At 40.2% G+C, this 22,231-nt stretch overlaps 1 protein-coding gene across 2 annotated transcripts in view; it reads left to right on the top strand.

Moving 5' to 3' along the window:
- Positions 1-22,231, top strand: part of LOC126273464 (WW domain-containing oxidoreductase) — a 153,015-nt gene that overhangs the window by 112,592 nt on the left and 18,192 nt on the right. The window contains exons 6-7 of one of the 2 annotated variants that reach the window (XR_007549325.1): positions 4,006-4,434; positions 4,489-5,976. Coding sequence is in view for 1 of the 2 variants with exons in the window: in XM_049977024.1 (XP_049832981.1) it covers positions 4,006-4,267; positions 5,983-6,188 (468 nt within the window). In the remaining variant the exon portion in view is untranslated. The other variant, XM_049977024.1, reaches the window with a different exon arrangement.

Below are 22,231 nucleotides of genomic sequence, written 5' to 3'. Positions count from 1 at the left end.
ACAGAGCATCACGGGGTGGTGGAATTGTAGCTGAACTCTTGAAAAAGCTAGGTGCAGACTAATTCAAATAATCTGAAACATTTGGCAAATGGGAAAAAAATCCCTCTTGACTGGAAGATTGTTCTAATCCATCCACTACAACAACAAAAAAAGGCAACGAATCTTATATAAGCAACTATAGAGTGATCTCTCCTCTTACCAATCACGTACAAAATTGTATTAGCTTGTCTCTTCAATGGAGCATACAGTGATTAGAGCCCATATTAGCAGAATATCAAGCTGGATCCAGACGACAGAGATCATGCCCAGAACAAATTTTTAATCACACAACCATACTCAAAATACGAGCTCTTGGACAAAAACCTCTAGTATACACATATGTACATTACAAAAATGTATTCTGCTTGATAGCCAGGGCCTCACTATTCCAAATTTTAGAACGTGGGGGACTAGATACTAAAACACAAGGTCTCATAAAATAAACACTGAATGACACAAAATCCAAAGTAAAATTTATGAAGGAGATGTCATAAACCTTTGACATTTGTACAGGTGCGAGACAAGGAGATAAACTCTCTCCTGTTCTGTTCAGCAATGTCCTAGACAAGGTTATTGAAGAATGGAAGAAAGAACTCAAATATGGGTTTTGGAAGCCAATTCTACTGGACTTCCTCCAGACACAACCTCTACATACTATACCACATATTTGTAGACAACTTGGCAATAATTACAGAGAACGAAGCGCTTGCCGTGTATCATCTAGAGATACTTGGCAGAAAAAATGAGATTTCAAATCACATTCAGGAAAACTGAATTCTTAAAGTCAACAGGGTCGTGTACTCTAAATACCTCAGAGAATTCATGAAACTGACAGGCCTTGAATAAATCTCAAAGCAAAATCACCTCCAAAAAGGAGAAAGATTAGAGTTAATCTAAAACGTCTGCATCAAAATATCCATCTCAAGACATTCGGCACTACAAGACAGTTATGAAACCCACAGTTCTCTATACAAGCGAATCACTGACGCTTAATAGAAAACTTGAACATGAAGAAGTCAAAAAAGGAGAGAAAAAGATCATTGGGAAAATGTTAGGAGCGTGACATACCCAAGATGGTTACAGGCTACAATCAGTCGAATTAACAGAAAAATTTTCAAACATCAAAATTGATATTTAAAAAATGCAAATGAAACTCTTTGGACATCCCAACAGCTACCAGAAAAGTTATTGACAAAAAGGATAATACACTAGGTACCATCACTTAAAAATGCAACAACTTGGCTGAACGAAATTTGAAAGAACCTCAAAAATGCAAATATGACACCAACTGGCATTTTAGATACACACAACAAAAGCAGTACAGACCAAAGTGGTCAGTAGAATGTAAACAAGCCTTCTCGGAAAGAATGAAATTGTGTTGGAAGAACAAGAACCTAAAGAAAAGTTGACAGATTTATTTGCGTAATGTCTTCCATTTATTGAAAGAATTTGCTGCTGCTGCTGCTGCTGCTGCTGCTGCTGCTGATGATGATGATAGTAATAATAATAATAATAATAATAATAATAATAATAATAATAATAGGTATGCTCTACAACAGTACAGTAACAATTACATAGTTACTCTTGTGTTATGCTGTCCATTAGTTTGTGAATCTGTTGCAAAGTGCATAATGAAGCAATTTCTGGTCCACTGTGGGAACTACCTACAACTCGGAGAAGATAATTTTGTTAAGATGTGTAAACTTGTGAGATGTATATATTCTAATTTTACTGTCATAGATGCACGGTGCAAAGTACTGTAAAGTATGTCTGTCCTGTATGGACTATATGAGGAACCAGGTATTCATACATCTGTTTCACAAGCTGCAACCTTCAATACATTGTGTCATATATTACATTAGGTTTTGGAAAAAAAGTTAATTATTGGCAACTTATGTAATCAGTATTACACACTTATGAAATAGTGATAATAGTACAGCCGGCCGTGGTGGCCGAGCAGTTCTGGGCACTTCAGTTCGGAACCGCGCTGCTGCTGCTGCTGCTGCTGCTGCTGCTGCTGCTGCTGTTGTTGCAGGTTCGAATTGTGCCTTGGGCATGGATGTGTGTGATGTCCTTAGGTTAGTGAGGTTTAAGTAGTTCTAAGTTCTAGGAGACTGATGACCTCAGATGTTAAGTCCCATAGTGCTCTGAGCCATTTTTGATAATAGTACAGATAATTTAAAAATAATCAAAGTTCTTGAGCGAAACATAATTGAACCCCTCTGTTTCTACCCCTCAGAAAATTTCATTTTATCCCATAGGGAGTAATTACCCCCATGTTGAGAAACGCTGTACTGTACCCTTATTCGTATATAATATTCCACTATGATGGTTGTATGTCTTCACTAACAGAAGGTATTCCTGTATTTTTCATTGCCATATCCATTCAGTTCTTGCCAACTGCAGGTATGTTAACTATTCAACAATATGTCATTCCCATTTTGCACCATCCTATTTGGGGTGTATTTTTCTCTCTTCTTCTGCTGATGTATATTTTGTAGGGTTTGTGGTGGGTCTTATACCAGCACTAGCGGGAAGTTACATCCCCTGCCGATATAACTAGGCAATATTTTGCCGACCTTAATACACCACCAGATGAAAGTAATATTACCTTTATCTTCTCTTCTCAAAGCAGTTGTTTGGTGGTCCGAATCCTTCCGTGCCACCTCGCAGTCGAACCAGCTGCAGTGAAGATTCATGGACTGCTTCCACAAGTTCTCTCTACTGCACTACTAAATAAATAGCTACACTTCCCACAAACAGGGGTATATTTTTCCCAACATTTTCATTATTTCTTTTAACAACACGACAAACAATTGCCACGGTAATACCACCTTCTTGAATCCAATCAAATACATTTGTACATGCATACTTTATGACCTGAGAGAGCAAACAAAACACAGATAAAAAACTACTGCTGCTCAAATGTTCATTATGCCCTTGTTGGTGCATCATTTACTCCATGGCTCCCGTATTCAGGCACTTGCTGCACCATGGCCCAAATGAGTCCCAGTCGACCAGGGGTTGCAAATACCAATTTTACTGATCCCCCTCTCGCCGGCTCCATCACTGCTCTACATTCACTGCATATAAGAAAGGAAAACACAGTTTCTCTTTCCCACTACATTTATCCTTATTCAACTTACTCAAAAGCGTCTCTTGTCGATGTCTTCCCAGTGGTGTGTTGGTATGTTTACAAATATCCCGAAACACTACATACTCTGACATTCTATTGAAATAGTCAGACATAAGTATATCTGATATGTCATTTTAACATTTTGTTAAGAGAGAGCAATGGCCAGAAAGAGCATATATAGCAAAAATTTCAGATGCTAAGGTTCAGAGCTGAAGAAATGTTTTAAGTGACTAAAAGCTGTTGTCACTGAGAAACAACTTTAAAGAAAACTATATTTTTTATTTTATATGATTAGAAAGGTTACTGAATAATGTGATGTGTGAAACATTTTTCTGATAAAATTCTGTTCAGGACTGAGTCATGCGTTGGTTCTTTTGTTGTTGCTGTGACCTTGTTTCATTCTTTGCAGTTTCCCCATGCTGTTCAAAAGGTGGTCATTGCAACAGCACAGAGTGTTAAAAGCTGCGGACAAAACTCATTATTTTTAATGGAATGATTTATGGTCTGTGAAGTTCTAATTTCTCCAAGTTACCAGTAGCAGTAACAGTATTTCCAAAAACCTAACGTGCTGATGGTGCATTTTCCCAGAGAATTATTTTATGTATATGTAATGGTCACAAAATGTCTATCTAGTGATTAAAAATGAAGTACAACATATTTTTATTTTTGTGTGATAAGTACCATCTTTAGTTAGTTTCATCTCCTCATTCCATTATTTTAAAGCTTTGTAGTTTTGGCTATGTCCAGTTGCATGAATTTTTCATTGTGTAAAGTACTCATTTGTCTTAATCCACTTTAAGACAGAAACTGATATGAAGTTTCTTTTGCAGGTCTTCGGATTTGTGTCTCAACAATATTTCACAAAGTAAATTATCTCCCAGTTCAGGGAGTCATTATTGGTCTTTGATGGCTTATAATCATTCAAAACTCTGTAACATTCTGTTTGCCAATGAACTGGCCCGCAGATGCTTAGATAAGGGAGTATGTGTGAATTCTTTGCATCCTGGAAACTTAGTGAGCTCAGATTTACCTCGAAACTGGTGGTTTTATCGACTTCTGTTTACCTTAGTCAGACCATTTACAAAATCATTGGTGAGTATTACTCAAATCATTCATCCTTATGAAATCCCCAAACCACCTTCCATACCCTCTGGCTCCTACCCTTGTAACAACCCCCGGTGCAAAACCTAACCCATGCACTCTCCCACCACCACCTACTCCAGTCCTGTAACCCGGAGGTTAACCAAGAGGTTACGAAGGTTAGGTGGACGGTGGAAAGACACTCTTGGTGGAGTGGGGAGGATTTCATGAAGCCACGTGTGAAAGCACCCACGTGATTTACCAACTGACGTGCCTGCACTGTGAAGCCTTCTATGTGGGCATGACCAGCAACAAACTGTCCATTTGCATGAACGGACACAGGCAGACTGTGTTTGTTGGTAATGAGGATCACCCTGTGGCTAAACATGCCTTGATGCATGGTCAGCACATCTTGGCACAGTGTTACACTGTCCGGGTTATCTGGATACTTCCCACTGACACCAACCTATCAGAACTCTGGAGATGGGAACTTGCCCTTCAATATATTCTCTCTTCCCGTTACCCACCAGGCCTCAGCCTCCGCTAATTTCAAGTTGCCACCCCTTGTACATCACTTGTCATTCAACAACATCTTTACCTCTGTACTTCCGCCTCGACTGACATCTCTGCCCAACCTCTTTGCCTTTACAAATGTCTGCCTGTGTGTGTGTATAGGTGCGGATGCATGTGCGTGTGTGTGTGTGTGTGTGTGTGTGTGTGTGTGTGTGTGTGTCTGTGCGCGCAAGTGTATACCTGTCCTTTTTCCCCCCTAAGGTAAGTCTTTCCGCTCCCGGGTTTGGAATGACTCCTTACCCCCTCCCCTTAAAACCCACATCCTTTCATCTTTCCCTCTCCTTCCCTCTTTCCTGATGAAGCAACTGTGGGTTGCAAAAGCTTGAATTTTGTGTGTGTGTTTGAGTTTGTTTGTGTGTCTATCAACATACCAACACTTTTGTTTGGTAAGCTACATCATCTTTGTTTTCAGATATATAAAGATGATGTAACTTACCAAACAAAATCATTGGTATGTTGATAGAGACGCAACAAACATATATATATAGTGATATGGAAAGCTGTTTGTTTATGGCTGTATTATGTATGAAAATGTAAGGAAAAGAAACTGAGAAAACAGTAAAATCATAATGAGACAGAATGGTTGGCCCAGGGATGGTTTAAGGCCCAAGCTATGTAAACTGCCACTTGGGGCACCAAGCTGAGAGGGACATAAGTCACCATAACTGTGTTATTTCTATGTAGGACATACCATAATTAGTAGCAGTCACTTGGGTCAACGTGCTGAGAGGGGCACCCAAGTACAAGATTTGTGTACAGTTTGTATCACAGATCGTACCTAAAACTGGAGTATGTGAAATTGTACAAGGGAAAAGGGTGGCACTAAATGATAAGTCAGTTGTGTGAGAAAATGTTCCTGAAGTGGCCCTGGGTTGGTCACAACTTATCTTTGGGTAGTGAATGCCTACCTGTCCACAAGTGCCTCCCTCTCATCCCGGGATCTGAGTGACCTGCCCTCCTTTCCAACTTTTCACAGTCTGTCCCTCTTTCCCCACTGAGGAAGGAAGTAATAGTTCTGGAACCTTAAGTGACATTGCAGTTAGATCAGAGCGACAGCTTCAGGTAATTTGCATTTTTGCTGTCTCGAAATAATTTAAGACAACACACTAAATTACAGAGAAATTAATTCATTATTTGTTTAATTTTGAATACAGCAACAAGCAGCAGCAACAACTGTGTACTGTGCAACAGCTCCAGATCTAGATTCAGTCTCAGGAATGTACTTTAACAACTGTTGTCGGTGTGAACCCAGTGAAGCTGCTCAAGATTACGATTTGGCTCAAGAACTATGGCGAATTTCCATGAAAATGGTGGGAGACACAATGGGAAGGTCTGCAATGATTCTACCAATGCGTAAGAGGTTTGTATTGCTCCTTATAGTCAATAGCATGTTTAAGTCAATGGGAAATCTGGAATGGAATAACAATATCAGTTTGAGTGACAATCATTCACCACATAGAGGAGACATTGAGTGATAGACAGACTCATTTAAAAGTAGATTGTTGGAACATTAGCTTTCAGATAAAGTCCTTCATCAGATGAGAGTGGCTACTACCAAACTGTGGCCCAGAACAGAGTTGACAACCCAGAAGTGGAACATGTTGAGTACAGTATGCTTGATATCAGTGGCTGCTTCACAACCTGTGCTATATGTATCCCTCCCATCCAAAAACCAACTTCTCTGACCTACATAGATGAGGTTTGTTTTTACAACATATCCTGCAGTCCTGCTGGGCTAAACCATCTGATCTCCTTGTCCGTGCCCCACTGACTGCAGCAGAGCAAACTTTGTACTCCAACTAGTCAACCTCTCCTCCCAGTCAAGCTACAGTCAGCACAAAGTAGTTACTTAGGGCAACAATAGGTATGAGTGTGTATTTATGTTAATTCTATGCCGGTGAGCTGTGGAGGAAGATATCATCCAGAAGCTCAACAGTATTTTCATGTGCATATTGACTACTTAACACACCACACATGCATTCGCAATCTATTATTTCCATGAGTTGAATGACAGATCTAGACGTTGCTGTAGAACAAAGATAAAATATAATTGATTTAACATGCTTCTGTATGCTCAAAATCTATCCCTGTAAGTATAGTTCTCCCCAAAAAATGATTGTCTAACTCATTAATCAAAGGAAATATTGAGAATAAAGAAGATTCTTCATTTTTAGATCACCTATGGCAGTATCATGTGAACTGCAAATGTAGCTGAACTAACATGCTTCATTAATCCTAGTATGTGTTTATCCAGTTGAGACTGTGATCTATCTACAGTCCCAAAAATGCATCCCTTTCTACTTCTTGTACTTCATTGTTTGAAAATTCTATTTTTATAGCTTATGACTATGAGAATTTCTGACTTGTATGTACAGAGTCTTGTTGACATTTAATGATAATCCATTGACTTTAACCATTTGTTGATATTTAACTTCCTGGGATATTAAAACTGTGTGCCGGATGAGGAATCAAACCTAGGACCTTGCTTTTTGCAGTCAGGTGCTCTACGGACTGAGCCGTCCAAGCATGAGACTCAACCTGTCCTCACCACTTTACTACCACCAGTACCTCGTCAGATCATGAGTTGTGCATGGATGCTCAATAGGTGGAGCACTTGCCTGTGAATGCCGTAGGCCCCATCTTCAAGTCATCAACTGGTACACAGTTTTAATCTGCCAGGAAGTTTCAAATCGGTGCACACTATGCTGCAGAGATTTCATTAGCTGCCCTTTCACTAGGAAGTTTGGTGTTATTTTTTATTCTTATTCTTGTATCATCTACAAGCAGGACAGATTCACACCCTCTGTCATGCACGCACACACATGTGCATTCAAACACACACACACACACACACACACACACACACACACACACACACACACACATTGCTACTCTTTCAGAATTTTATGCTATGTCCTGCAAAAGTAAACACACCCTGCTATTCATTCATACATCTGTAGTATTCTGTAGTTCCCATCCTGAAGTAAAACCTGCAGGATGTGAAATAACTCAAGAGTTAACTAGCAGAGTGAAGTAGCTCTTAAAAACTGCATTAATAAGTAATTATTCTGTAGTTTTAAACTATTTGTGTTTTCTTAGTCTAATGAGAGATAGATCTCATCAGACTTGTTGATACCTGCTGTGAAATGTTTTGCAAAATACAAAAAATGAATGTGCTGTTTAAAGTTTATCTGATGAAGACAATCTACAAACATTTAAGAAAGCAGCTGTTGACAATTGACACCACTGTTGGCCATCAGGCAGCTGGAGAAATGTGTAGTGTTAACAGAGCTCGAACACACTGTGCAAGTCTAGCACGGCTGGCACACATCCCTGGCTGAGAGTGCATCAGTATACAGATAACAAGACACTCCCTAGTCATAGTTCATCAAATAAACTTCCATTTCCTTGATAATTTCTCCAGCGCAACTGTCCACATTTACGACACACATGAATTTGTAACCCGTTTAATATCCATAAACAACAATAGTTACCTACAGTATTGGTATGTGTTAACAGTGGAGGAGAAAGCTCATACGCATGCAGATATCAATTCTGTACCTGACAGGTTGAATCCACTCTTACTCATCTTTGCTCTGGTAAAGTGACATAAGTGATGTGGGGAAGCCCCACACTACAGGGTGCAGTTTGGCACCTACCAATCTTTGGCACATATATCAGTGTAGCTTTAGTCACCATGCCAAGTGGATTGCAGGGTGAGTGGTGCATGATATTGCATATAAAATTGCATAATTTGAAGAATGGGTTTAATTTGGTGATTGGCAAAAGCATTTGAATTTAAAGGTGACTACAAAGAATCGAATAGCAATAGAAATTGAATTGTGTAAAGTGACTAAGTGTGGCTGTACAGTAAGTGTGATTAAGACACAAAAACGGATGTTGCTTGTGTGTAAAGAACAAGAAATTGGGTGTTCATTGAAATGGTTTTAACATCATTCCAAAATATTTTATTATTTCAGTATGAAGCTATGAACAGAAATAGTGGTAGTTTGGATAGGAAAAACACTCCTTTAACCCAGAGTAGGAGTGGCTTTCAAACTGGATTAATATTCATTGAATTTCCTTCACCCATGCCTTCTAAGTGCATCTGTGCAGGTTCCTGGATGTCACAGCAGTGTAGAACTCATTCAATATTCTCAATCTTTCAAAGGTGAAATGTGAATCATGTGGTACGCAGTCGAAATCAAGGCCTAGATATGCATGATTTGCTTTTAATTTCTTGGACATTCATTCAAATCTTGTTGACATTGAAATAAAAGGTGTAAAAACATTAAAAGCAATAGGAAATATTTTGATGATTCAGGAAACTGTAGTTCCAACAATGATAGTTGTTGTGACAAGAATCTCGAACAAGAATAATGCCCTAGTCCCCCCCCCCCCCCCCCCCCAAAAAAAGTAGTAGTAGTAATTTGTTGTTGTTGTTGTTGTTGTTGTTGTTGTTGTTGTTCTTGCCCTCATCGCCATTGTCTTCAGTCCACAGACTGATTTGATGCACCTCTCTTTATGTGTAAGCCTCATCATCTCTGAACAGTTACTGCAACCGAAATCCATTTGAAACTGCTTACTGTGTTCATTCCTTGGTCTCCATCCACAATTTTTATCCCCAAATTTGTGTCCATTACAAAACTGATGATTTGTTCTTTCTCCTGGATGTGTCCTATCCCTTCGTTTAGTCAAGTTGTGCCATAAATTTAGTTTTTCCCCAATTCAGTTGAGTAACTCCTTATTAGTTACTCAGTCTACCCACCTCACATTCTTCTGTAGGACCACATCTCAAAAGTTGCTATTCTATTCTTGTTTGCACTGCTCATCATCTATAAATGAAGAGAACTACAATCTGGTTTCTGCCCAATTTGGAGATAACTTTTCGCTCCCTTTGTTTTATGCCTGCTACCTTCAGAATTTCAAAGAGGACATTTAAGTCAACATGGTCAAAAGCTTTCTCTAAATCTACAAATGCTATAAATGCTGGCCTATGTTTCTTTAACCTATCTTCTAAGATAAGTTGTAGGATTAGTATTGCCTTGCGTGTCGCTACATTTCTCCAGAACCCAAATTGATCTTCCCTGAGTCTAGTTTCTGTCAGATTTTTCTTTCTTCTGTAAATAATTCATGTGAATGTTTTGCAAGTATGATTTATTAAACTGGTAGTCAGGTAGTATTCACACCTAGCACCTGCCTTCTTTGGAATTGAAATTATTACATTCTTCTTGAACTATGAGGATCTTTTGCCTTAACTTGCACACAAGGTGGAACAGTTTTTTCATGGCTGTCTATTCCAGGGGCCTTGTTTCCACTCAAGTTTTTCAGTGCTATATCAAATGCTTCTGTGTATTCCATCTATCTTTCATCTTCTTTCTTTGTCATTCAAACTGCTGCTTCTCATTTCTGCATAAGTCTCTTTAATTTTCCTGTCTCTTGCCTAGTTATGCATGCTGCTACGCGGGTTGGAACTTTAATAATGGCTTCTGTTTATTTACAGCTCGTACAAAATAGATACGTGTTTCAAAGTTTTACTGACAATCAAAGTAGTCACCACCATTGTGTATAGCCCATTGCCAGTGATGTGGAAGTCATAGGATACTCTCAGCAGTTCCAGTTGTGTTCACAGTTTGAGTGGCGCGGTCTATTGCTCAACAAATTTGTAGCAGTTCTGAAGCGAATGCTGTGAAGTGTTTCCTTCAGTTTAGACATCGAGTTGAACTCACGAGGGCTTAAGTAAGGGGAGTGCAGTAGGAAGTATAGCACTTAGCAGCCTCATAACTCAAACAAATCAGTAACAGCTTGCACTGTACGTGCTTGAGCACTGTCCTGCAAAATGATGGTCAGGTCATGCAGAAAATGTCATCACTTCTGTCACTATGCTGTTCATTTTTTGAACACAACCTAAAACTGTACATATCTATATCGTACGAGCTGAAAATAAATAGTTGCCACTATCAAAGATCCAACCCTCGTATATTCATGTATTTATTCTGTAGCCATTCCTCCTTTGCCATTTTGCACTCCCTGTCATTCTCAGTTTTAGGTGCCTGTATTCTCTTTTGCGTGCTTCATTTTCCACATTCTTGTATTTTCTCTTTTCATCAGTTATGTTTGATATCTCATGCATTATCCAAGTATTTTTACGTGGCTTTGTCGTTTTGCCTATTTGATCCCCTGCTGCATTCACTATTTCGTATATCAAGGCTACCCATTCACCCTCTGTTGTGTTCCTTACCTTTATTTCAGTCAATCATTGCCTAATCCTTCCTCTGAATCTTTCAACAACACATGGTTCTTTTAATTTATTCAGGTCTCATCTACTTAATTTCCTAACTTTTACCGATTTATTCGGTTTTAATTTGCAGTTCATAGTCACTACACTGTAGTCAGAGTCCTCTATCTGTCACTGGAAATGTTATGCAGTTTAAAATCCAGTTTGTAAATCTCTGGCTTACCATTATATAATCTATTTGAACTCTCCTTTTGTCTTTAGGTCTCCTCCACATACACAACCTTTTTTCTGATACTTAAAGTATTAATGATGATTAAATTATCCTGTGTAGAAAATTCTAGCAGGCAGCTTCCTCTTTCATTTCTTTCTTTCAGTCAGTGTTCTCTGTTATTTTTCCTTCTCTTCCTTTTCAATTATTGAGTTAAGTTTCGCACCACATTTAAATTTTCGTCTTCTTTAACTATCTGAAAAAATTCTTTTATGTAAAAATATATTCTTTCAATTTCTTCATCATCTGTGGAGCTAGTTGGCTTATAAGCTAATACTGTCGTGGTGGGTATGCGCTTTGTGTCTGTCTTGGCTATGATAATGCATTCACTAAATGGTTCATAGAAGTTTACTCCCATTCCTATTTTCTTGTTTATAATTAGACCCACTCCTTCATTACACATATTTGATATTGTATTTGTAACCCTGTACTCACCCTGTTCTTTTCTGACTTCATGTGTTGCCGCCATATATAACCTCAACTTATCAATTTCCCTATTTAATTTATCTAGCCTACTTGCATGATTAAAAGAGCTAACATCCCACGCTCTGATCCTTAAAATGATAGTTTTGTTTTTTTGTGTGATGACATCCTGTAGAGTTGTTCCTTCCCAGCTACTTCACCTCTGGACTATTTTCCACAATAGGATGCCATCATCATTTAATCATACAGTAGTGCATGCCCTTGGGAAAAATAACAGCTGTCATTTCCCACTTGTTTTCAGCCATTTGCAGTAGCAGCATGTCAATGCCATGTTAGCTAATGTTACAATTCCAGATGAGCCAGTCATCCGGACTTTTGCCTGTGTAACTACTGTAAAAGCTGCTGTTCATCTTCCGGAACCAGAAGTTAGACTGGCTTCTCCACAGGTACCCTTGTGGTTGCACCAATGGTTTTGCTATATGTATTATTGAGGTACACAAATCATCCTAATTTGCGAATGTCCATGGTTTATGATGTGGAGCTTTCATCTACATATATACTTTGCAAGCATCTTATAGAGGGTGGTGAAAGACACTTTGAGTTCCACTGTCACTTTCTCATTTTCCTGCACAGTTGCAAATGGTGTGCAGGAAGAAGGATTGTCTTGAGATGTATGCAGGAGGAAGCAATAATGGTCTTGGAATTATAACAGTAAAGCACACCATGATGCATAACTCTTCTCTTGTAGCACCTGCCACTGGAGTTCATTGAGCACCCCTGTGACACTTTTATACCTACTGAGTAAAGCTGTGATGAAACATGCTGTTTGCCTTTGGATCTTCTCTATTTTTCCACCAATCCTATCTGATTAGAGTCCCAGACTGACTAGTAATATTGAAAATATTGGTCAATTGAGGATGTTTAGTGCTGGATGGAGTGCACTTCCTGATGATTCTTCCAATGAATCTCATTCTAGCACCTGCATTAACTGTGGTTTTGCTTTATGTTGTTATTTCCTTTAAATCACTTTGTATGCAGATTCCCAAATATTTAATAAATGTAACTGCTTCCAGAAATTGTTTGTCAATTATGTAGCCTTACAATAATGGATCTTCCCACCTATTTATATGCAATATGTTATGTTTGTTCATATTGAGGGTCATCTGCCAATCCCCACATCAAATATCAACCTTCTGAACGTCTTCCTGCATTTCTACTGTTGCGACTTCTCTGTACACAGTCTCTCTTATTATACTCCCCTGGAGTACGCCTAACATTACTTTTACTCCTGAAGATCTCTCCCCATTAAAAATGACATGTTGTGTTCTGCTTTCTAAGAAATCTTCAATCTAATCACAAAGCTGGCAGGATATTTGTATTTTGTTCATTAGGTGAATGTGTGGAACTGTATCAGATGCCTTCTGAAATGCCACTTCAACATGGGTGTCGGTATCTGCTGACTTATAGGTCTTGTGGAAATACAGAGTAAGCTGGGTTTCACACAATCATTTTTTGTGGAGTCGTATCTCAATATATGCAGAGGAGATCTTTCCCACACAGGAAGGTCATAAAATGTGTCCTGAAATTCTACATCTGGCCATCATCAGAGCTACGCACCTATAGCTGTGTGTGTGTCTGTTCAATGAGCCATGCCCCCATGCGGGTCCAGTGGTTAGAATAGGCCTGAGGCATTCCTGCCTGTCGTACGAGGCAACTAAAAGGAGTTTCACACATTTCGGCCTTTATGTGATGGTCCCCTACAGGGTTTGGCCTCCATTCTTCAAAATTTTCCCAAAGAGCGAGCCAACTGGGGTAGGGCGCCTTACAAGGTGCATCATGTCAATAGTGCATTGAGATTGTTAGCCCGCTTTCTCGTCATCGCATTGCAGTCCTGCCCATTCTCCATCTCTTGGGCGACTACACCTTCCTGGGTGCGTTTTCCACTGTGCACTATGCACTGTCGATTTCTATGTCGACGATGACCATGGACTTCTTTGCACCTGATATCCAGCATGGTAGCCAGTCCGTTGTGCTGGGGCCGCCATGTACGCCATTGGTTGTAGCTCCCTGACCACACAGGGATTGCTCTGCTGATGCCTGCACTGTTAACTCCCCACATATTCCAAGGGGTAGCCAACTCCCTGGGGCATCGGGACTCCTGGCAATGGCCATCCTGCTGGTGACCTTTGCTGTGGCTGGGTGGTGCCCATGGGGAGGGCTCCTGGTCGGAGTTGGTGGCATCAAGGTGGATGACACGCAATGAAGCGTAGTCAATTATCTCTTGCTGGTGGTGAAACACCAGCAGTCTCTAAGCGATCACGAGCTCAATTCAGTGCACAGAAGTATGACCCCAAATCGTTCCCCACCCTATCCACACCGTGGGAGGAACGTCAGGCTTAGGATGGCAGCGGATCTTATTCACCTCGGTACCTTGTATGTTTGAGAGCTGATGAGGGATCTTTCATGATGATGAAGCTCAGTTTTTTGTTGAGCATGTAGAGGACATGTTCGGGGAGGTGGAGGGCTTGTCCAAGATGAGATCTGGGTCAGTCTTGATAAAAACAGCATCCTCTGCCCAGTCATGGGAGTTACTCACTTGTGACAAGCTGGGGAATGTTTCTGTAATCATCACGCCCCATAAGAGCTTAAATGTGGTCTAGCGTATCATATTTCACAGATACCTTCTTTTGCAGTCCGACAATGAGCTGCGCAACAATTTAGAGCGGCGAGGTGTAGATTTCGCCTGGCATGTCCACCGGGGTCCGAAGGATAATCAGGTTGCATCCGGTGCCGTCATCTTGGCCTTTGGGGGTGATACATTGCTTGAGAAGGTCAAGCTGATGGTCTACCGACGTGATATAAAGCCCTATATCCCTCCCCCAATGTGGTGCTTCAAGTGCTGGAAGTTGGGCCATATGTCTTCCCTCTGTACTTCCAGCATCACATGCCAAGACTGCAGATCCACATCACATCACATACCAGTACTCCATGTGCCCTGCCTCCCATCTGTGTCAACTGCAGAGAGCACTATTCGCCTTGCTCGCCTGAGTGCAGGATTCTCCAGAAAGAAAGGAAGCTAGGAGAAAATTTGAATGCCTGTATCCTGTGCATATGACATCGTCTTGTGCCACCGCTACAATAGTTCTGGCAGTATCAGTTCTGCCAACCGAGGTCACCTCTCAGAGCTGGTAGGCTACACCTGCCCTCCTGATGGTGGGGGCATGTCCCTCCCTGTTGCTCCTGCACCACCTACTTCATTAGCAACACCCCCCCCTCCCCCCCAAGGGGGGAAAGACGACACCCGCCAATGGCTGAACAGCCCAAAAGCAGCTGGTCGTGGGGCTTCACGCTCATCCTCAGTCCTGGAGACTGAGCGAGTGAAGTCCTCCCAGCCAGGGAAACCCAAGGAGCAGTGAGAGAGATCCACAAAGAAAACCCCTAAGACCAAGGAAATTGTGGTGGCACCCACACAACTGCTACCTACAAGCTCTGTGGCTGAGGATGGGGGTGGAGATTTTGAGGTCCGCTGAGGATCTAGACCCGCCAGACCCTCAGACACGATGGATAGAGATTGCTCAGGCAATAAATCAGTGGCAGCAGGTAACTCTGAGGCATAAACTGCCTCATTGAATGTTCCATGCCTTCCCAGTCTCATGGTGTCATCCTCAAGTGGAATTGCGGCAGTTTTTCCCACCGCCTAGCTGAGCTACGGCTACTGTTAAGCTTTACACCTGCTATCTGCATTGCCCTCCAGGAAACCTGGTTCCCAGCAATGCAGACCTCTGCCCCCCATGGCTATAAGGGATATTACAGGGATCGTAGTGACTATAATCGAGTGTCAGGTGGAGTTTGCGTTTATGTCCTAAACTCAGTCTGTAGTGAACTTGTCCCCCTTCAAACCCCTCTTGAAGCTGTGGCTGTCAGAATAAGGACGACACAGGAAATACCTGTCTGCAATGTATATCTTCCTCCAGATGCTGCAGTACCCCTGAATGTATTAGCTGCACTGATTGTTCAACTCCCTAAACCTATCCTACTACAGGGAGATTTTAATGCCCATAACCCTTTGTGGGGTGGTACCATGCTTACTCGCCGAGACAGATGCCTGCCCAGATGGGTTTTGAACAAGGCAGGTTGGGGAACTTTCACCTCTGCTATCACCACTGAATCTCCCCCACAAGTTAACATTGATGTGATGGTTGAGCAGGAAAGTAGCGCAGATGTTCCTGTAGCAGAAAATGTGATCCCTCACTCTTTAGGGTGCCCAAGGCATAAGGCAATCCCTTGGGTTGCCGGAAGTCATTGAAGCAATTAAGGAGCATCAGCGAGCTCTACAGCAGCATAAGTGGCACCCTTCCCTGGAGCACCTCATAGCCTTTAAAAGGTTCCATGCCTGTGTTCGCTACCTTATCAAACAATGGAAGGAGGAGTGTTGGGAGAGAGATGTCTCCACCATTGGGTGCCACTCATCACCTTCCCAAGTCTGGACAAAGTTCAAACGTCTTTTCAGGTACCAGGTCCCAACAGCTGTCCCCAGTGTTACCATAAGTGGCAAACACAATTGCTGAGCACTTTGCTCGAGCCTCTGCATCGAGGAATTACCCCCCAGCCTTTCGCACACTCAAACAGCAGCTGGAAAGGAACGTCCTCTCATTCACTACATGCTGAAATGAATCCTATAACGTTCCATTAACAGAGTGGGAGCTCCTCAGTGCCCTTGCACATTGCCCTAACACAGCTCCTGGGCATTATCGCATCCACAGCCAGATGATTAAACAGCTCTCATCAGACTACAAGAGACATCTTCTCGTCATCTTCAACCGGCTCTGGTGCGATGGCATCTTTCCCTCGCAATGGCGGGAGAGCACCATCTTTCCGGTGCTCAAAACCGGTAAAAACCTGCTTGATGCGGATAGCTATCAGCCCATCAGCCTCAATGTGCCTTAGCCATTCTCCATTCAATCTACTTACTCAGGAAAACAAAATGAGATAGCCATTCCCTACGGAGGTCAGGCCACAGCAAATGAAAATCTTCAAAGGATGACAGCTGGTGAAATGTTGAGATATTGGAAAATCAAACTGATGGCATCACCAACCAATCCCAGCACCAGTGATTCTGGGGCATGCTTTCTGTGATAACAGATACTTATTGTTGTCAGCTTAAGAAGATTAGGTTCAGAGATTCAAATATTATTGTGCAGATAGTTGCAAACAGAAAATGTATCCAGCTGGTGACAACCTATTTTATGAGAATATCTATCAGCAAAAGAATGAAGTCCTTCAGATTTGTCATTTTACCGGAAAGTAGCCATAGTGTTACTTTTGAGTGGGACTTCTTGCAAGCATCACAAAGAGTCATTGACTGTGGGAGATTGAAATTTTAGATTGATGAAGTTAGTATAGTAAGTTCAAGCTGCAACAATAGCACTTGATGATGGCTGCCATTGAATACACATTTGTCTCACAAATATCATTGAGATGAGATGAGATGACTTTTAGTGAACAGTCTTGATTCTTGGTTAAAAAGTGAAGCTGTAGTTCAGTACAAGAAGATACTCATCCTTACAAACTAAATCTACACTGAAAAAAAAAAAAAAAAAAAAAAAAAAAAAAAAAAAAAAAAAAAAAAAAAATTGCATTGCCAAGAATGTGTTGTGCAACTTCAATGAAAGTTGGTGGGCATGTTTCTAAATCTGAAAGATGATGTCTGTTCATATTTCGTGCCAGTTGCATAAAAGTGGTGCTAGTAGCAGCAATATGAGGATGTAAATCAGGTTTGCTTTGAAAACGTGCTGTAACAGTTGTCAGCATTAATTATCATTGAAATTCGACATGGTGAATGGTGAGTTGGTGTTAGCCAAGAATACCCTTAAGGTGGCAAAGACAACATTATCAACACATCACTGACGTTTAACAAGGCTATGAGAAGCTGGATGTGCCTTGTGCAATATGGCAGAAAGACTTTGCTGATACGTAGCCAATAATCATTGCTGGCAGCAGTGATCACAAGAATGTACAGTCTCAAGAAGACTGGCTTCCCAATGGCCACGTGGCATTACCAAGAGGGACATTTGACAATGGTGCATCATACTGCAACTGCAGCATGCCAGTGATAGCTGTGCATTGATCAGAAGGAAGCCAGTTGAGAGCCTGCAACCAACCTGTCTGCATGCTAGACACACTGGAGCTATACCTGGAGTTATGGTGTGGGGTGCAATTTCGTATGACCACAGGAGCACTCTCATCATCCTAACTAAAAATTTGTGTGTCAGTCTAGTGATTTAAACTGTTGTGCTGCCATTCATGAGCAGCATTCCAGAGGGTGTTTTCCAACAGAACAGTGCTCGCCCACATACTGTAGTCGTAACCCAACATGTGTCGCAGTGTCGACACATTGCCTTAGCCTGCTTGATTCCTAGATCTATCTCCAATTGAGCACAAATAGGCAGACGCAACGAGGGGGAGAAGGGCCCAAGTCTTTCAACATCTCGTATCACCCAGCATGCAAATTTGGCAAATAGCAGACTGCTATTGTAAAATAAACTTTGCATTATACAATAAATAAAAGAACATTACTCCAGCACCAGCAAAACCAATCTAGCTTTCTCTTTACAGTTCAGTATTATGATTCATATAGGTCAGTTGCGTATAATGCTGTTTGTGTGTAATCTTGAATGCATTACATTTTCCTTAGATAGCATGCACTATAACTATCTTGTACAATTCTATTTTGTGTTTAACCGTGACTGCACAATATTTTCTTTAGATATTGTGCACTAAAACCACTTTGTATGGAGTCGAAAATCCACTTTATTCTTGAAAATCCTGCCAAAAAAATTTTCTCAAGAAATGTGCAGAGCAACAGCTGTGAAATGTTATAATTTGGTAAGTTTGTCAATAGCATCAAAGATAAGGCACTTATTATTCCATCAAAAGGTAATTTTACACGGAAAAGAAGTATACAAAAATATTTTGCTTTGATCAGTGAACACACAATAAAATATTTCTATATGTATATAGCGGTCCTGGAAGAATAATAAAAGTGAAGAAATGAATTAACATGAAAGAGGTACAGAGGACGTGCTGGTACTCTTGATGTGAAGAGGTAATGTCCTCCTTTCTGTTGTCCATAGAACAGCCAACTTATGTGGGAACTCTCATGTTACTTGATGTGATATTATTTCTTGGTCAAAGGGGCTTGGCCTTCAGAGATTCAGTTCAGAAAATTGGCACTCCAAACAATGAAATTTCCTTGAATATTAAATCGTAAGTTACTATGATCCATTTCTTGTAAAGCACATTAGCAATGTCAGAGCCTCACAAGAATGTGGGAAGTGGTTAAAAGTGCTTTATGTGTCAAGCGAAGCTTAGAACAAATTTAGTTTTAGTTGTGCCCATCGTGTCATAGGTGCCATCTTAGAACAGAGAGAGAAAGAGAAATGTTATTGTTAATGCAACTCCTGATTCAAATCGTATTGAGCAGACAGCATTCATCGTGCATTGATGCATCGTGCATTGTATTTACTTCAAGAAAGAAATTGATGAATATGAAATAAATGTACAGTGTTTGGAATTCATAGATTGTAATCAGAAAATGAGAATTGCGAAGGCACATTTAATTCGATCAACACTTGTGAAACACTCAGTTCTTATCAGTGAGTGCTGCAGACAAGGTTATGATAATGAAAGTAAAATTAAAGAATCTTACGAAGGATTGGTTTGTTGGTTTGGGGAGTAGAGAGACTAAACTGCTGGATTGTCAGGTCATGGAAGAAAATGAATCCTATCACTTGAAATTGGGGAAATGAAGAAAAGGTGTAAAATGAACTGTGTAACCACACAGAAGAAGAAAATTGAAAAAAATTAACCGAAAAGGGAAAAGTGGTAGGAGGTGGTAAAACATTATAGCAGATAGCCTGGTCTGGCTGATCGCAAGGATTAGAAAGGATGAGCCAGCCACTCCGCCACACACTAAAATCTCCAGCCTAAAAGCACAAGGAAAGAGAAACACAGATGGTAAAAGGGTGAACACAAAGTCAGACAGCACAAGGAAGAGTGAGGAGGAGTTAAAATGTGGGTAGGGTGAAGGCCTGGGAGAGATCACATGCCCACTCTTAGATTGAGTGATATTACAAAGGAGCTCAGACACATTTCTTCAGTGAAATCCTGTTGCAAAAGTTTCTGTATGTGCTTGTCATGGTTTTATGCGGAGTTTATGCAACTGAGAGCTGTTGTGAAGCAGATACTTTTTTCAGAATGCTTCAACTTCTTTTCAACTTGTTCAGTATCAGTCCACAATGGTAGTAAACAGTGTATTAATAGTTATTTATACTCCATGTCTGATACCTGCTGCAGTGCTCAGGCTGGTGCTGCAATATCAACAGCAGCTTACTTTGATAAAGTTGTTCAGACTCTTAGTAACTTAAATTTTTTCAGCTGTAACATGTTCTGTGGTACAGGGTGTTTTGGAGTATGTGTGATCATTCAAGTGTTTAATCATGGCATCAGTTCAGCTAAAGCTGTTTGTGCCAATTGACTACAGAAGCAGTTACTACAAGCTCGAAGCACTACCATTGATGTTGAGGTAGAACACTCTGACAGCTTATTAAATGAATTAACATATCTTCATGAATATTGGAACACCATTCTCCCTGATTGAAATGTGTTGCCAGTGTAATTAATATCAGTCCTGAATTTCAGGAGGCGCACCTTAAAAAGGGGAAATCATTTCATGATAAAACCAGTAATGAAGTGACAGGTGTGAATTCAGGAAATGTAGTCAAGATAAGTCTATTTTATGCCATTATTGGCACTCTAGTGTCTAACTCAAAAATCCCATATCAAACACTTCAGATTTTAGAGGAAACATTTGGGTATTATGGAAATACTCAAAGATGACCAGTGAACACATTACTGAGTTATACCCATTATTTATCAAGTAATATTGTAATGATGTCATAACAGATTTTGAGGATGATATTAAATATTTGAAAACAACTCATTCTTCAACTTAGAATGCATTACTTTGGAACCATTGGAACCCTTGAACAAGAGACACAAGCTTAAAATTTTAAGCTTGTTTCCACAGCTTTGTGCAAATTTTACACTCTTCCAGTGACTGTAAAGTTGTCTCAGATCAACTATGCATCATTGATGTCTCACTGGTTTGGGGACCTAGGCAACTGAATATAATAGGCAAGGCAACTAGACTCTGATGCTGTGATTCATACATTTCCTGAGCAAGTCTTGCAAAGTGCCATTGACAGAGTTATTGTCAAGTTGGTTCTACTGTGCTACCCATTGCTTTACTAATTGGGATTTACGTGTGAATATGCTGATGTCTGTTTACTGAAGTTTGTGGGCGCACCAGGGAATGAGTCAGATCAGAACACTCATATCGCATTGTTACTGGCACATATACTTAGTCTTTTGTTTTAAAGTGGAGTGAAAATAAAATAAAGCAATTTAAAAATAAAAATAAATGGAGCATACCTGTATTTTACAGTAATTCATTGTTGAGTATTATCTGAAGCTGAACATGTAAGTTTAATCAGTCGTATCAGCTTTCTACCTTGCATTGTACGTCATGGTTGAGCTATTGTCCAGTACCCTATTTGTGATGCTCTTGGGCTCCTGATAAGTCTTTGTCATTACTTTTTCTGAAATAATAGAAGGCATGAAATTAAACATTTTTCTCAATAAAACAATACCCAGTTATGCATCGTTTTGAACTTATACTGGGATGAAGAAATGTTAAATATTATAATAAAAAGTGCTGGAAAGATTTCATTGCAAAATGAGTGCTTGATCTTAGCAAGAGCACACACATGTGCACTACTAATTATTTTCTTTCTGTGAAATTATTATAATTAAATACAAATAAAATTAAAAATGTATTTATAAATGTTACTGAAATTTGCAGTTGCCACAGTCTAATTCTGATTGAAAATGTGGATGGAAAGCAAGACATGTGAGTGCAGAAAATGTGCTCGGAAAAAAATAATGAATTGGAGGCAGGAAATTGAACTTTCAGTGTCAGTTCTGTAACTAAGGAGCCTGTCTTACCATGCTTTTGTAGGAAACAATGTTACATATTATAATACCTGCAACTAAGTAAATAAATTTCTCAGAAGATATACTGTAACTTATAACAAGAAGTTAACCCCAGTAGTTGCTTCCATGGTAAGAATTACAACTGAAAGAAAAGCATCTAAGACCTGAGTGGTGAGCTCTGGCTTTTGTATAGAAATTAAGCATTTGCAAACACTGTACTACTGATAAGTACCAGTAATCTGTGCATTTCTGTCCTCTGCATCATCAGAAAATTAGGAACACTCTGATACTCCTGTACATAAACTTTCTGCTCTATGTTGGAACACTTTGCACTTTTGCTTTGTGGGCACAGCTTTCAAAATACAATGCAGTGACAAATCTGTATAACTTCCTCAAATGTTCACACATTCTGTAATATAGC

Source organism: Schistocerca gregaria, chromosome 5, assembly GCF_023897955.1.
Source record: "Schistocerca gregaria isolate iqSchGreg1 chromosome 5, iqSchGreg1.2, whole genome shotgun sequence".
Taxonomy (NCBI): Eukaryota; Metazoa; Arthropoda; class Insecta; order Orthoptera; family Acrididae; genus Schistocerca; species Schistocerca gregaria.
The sequence above is the reverse complement of the archived record's forward strand: the minus strand, read 5'-3'. Positions and strand labels throughout refer to the sequence as shown.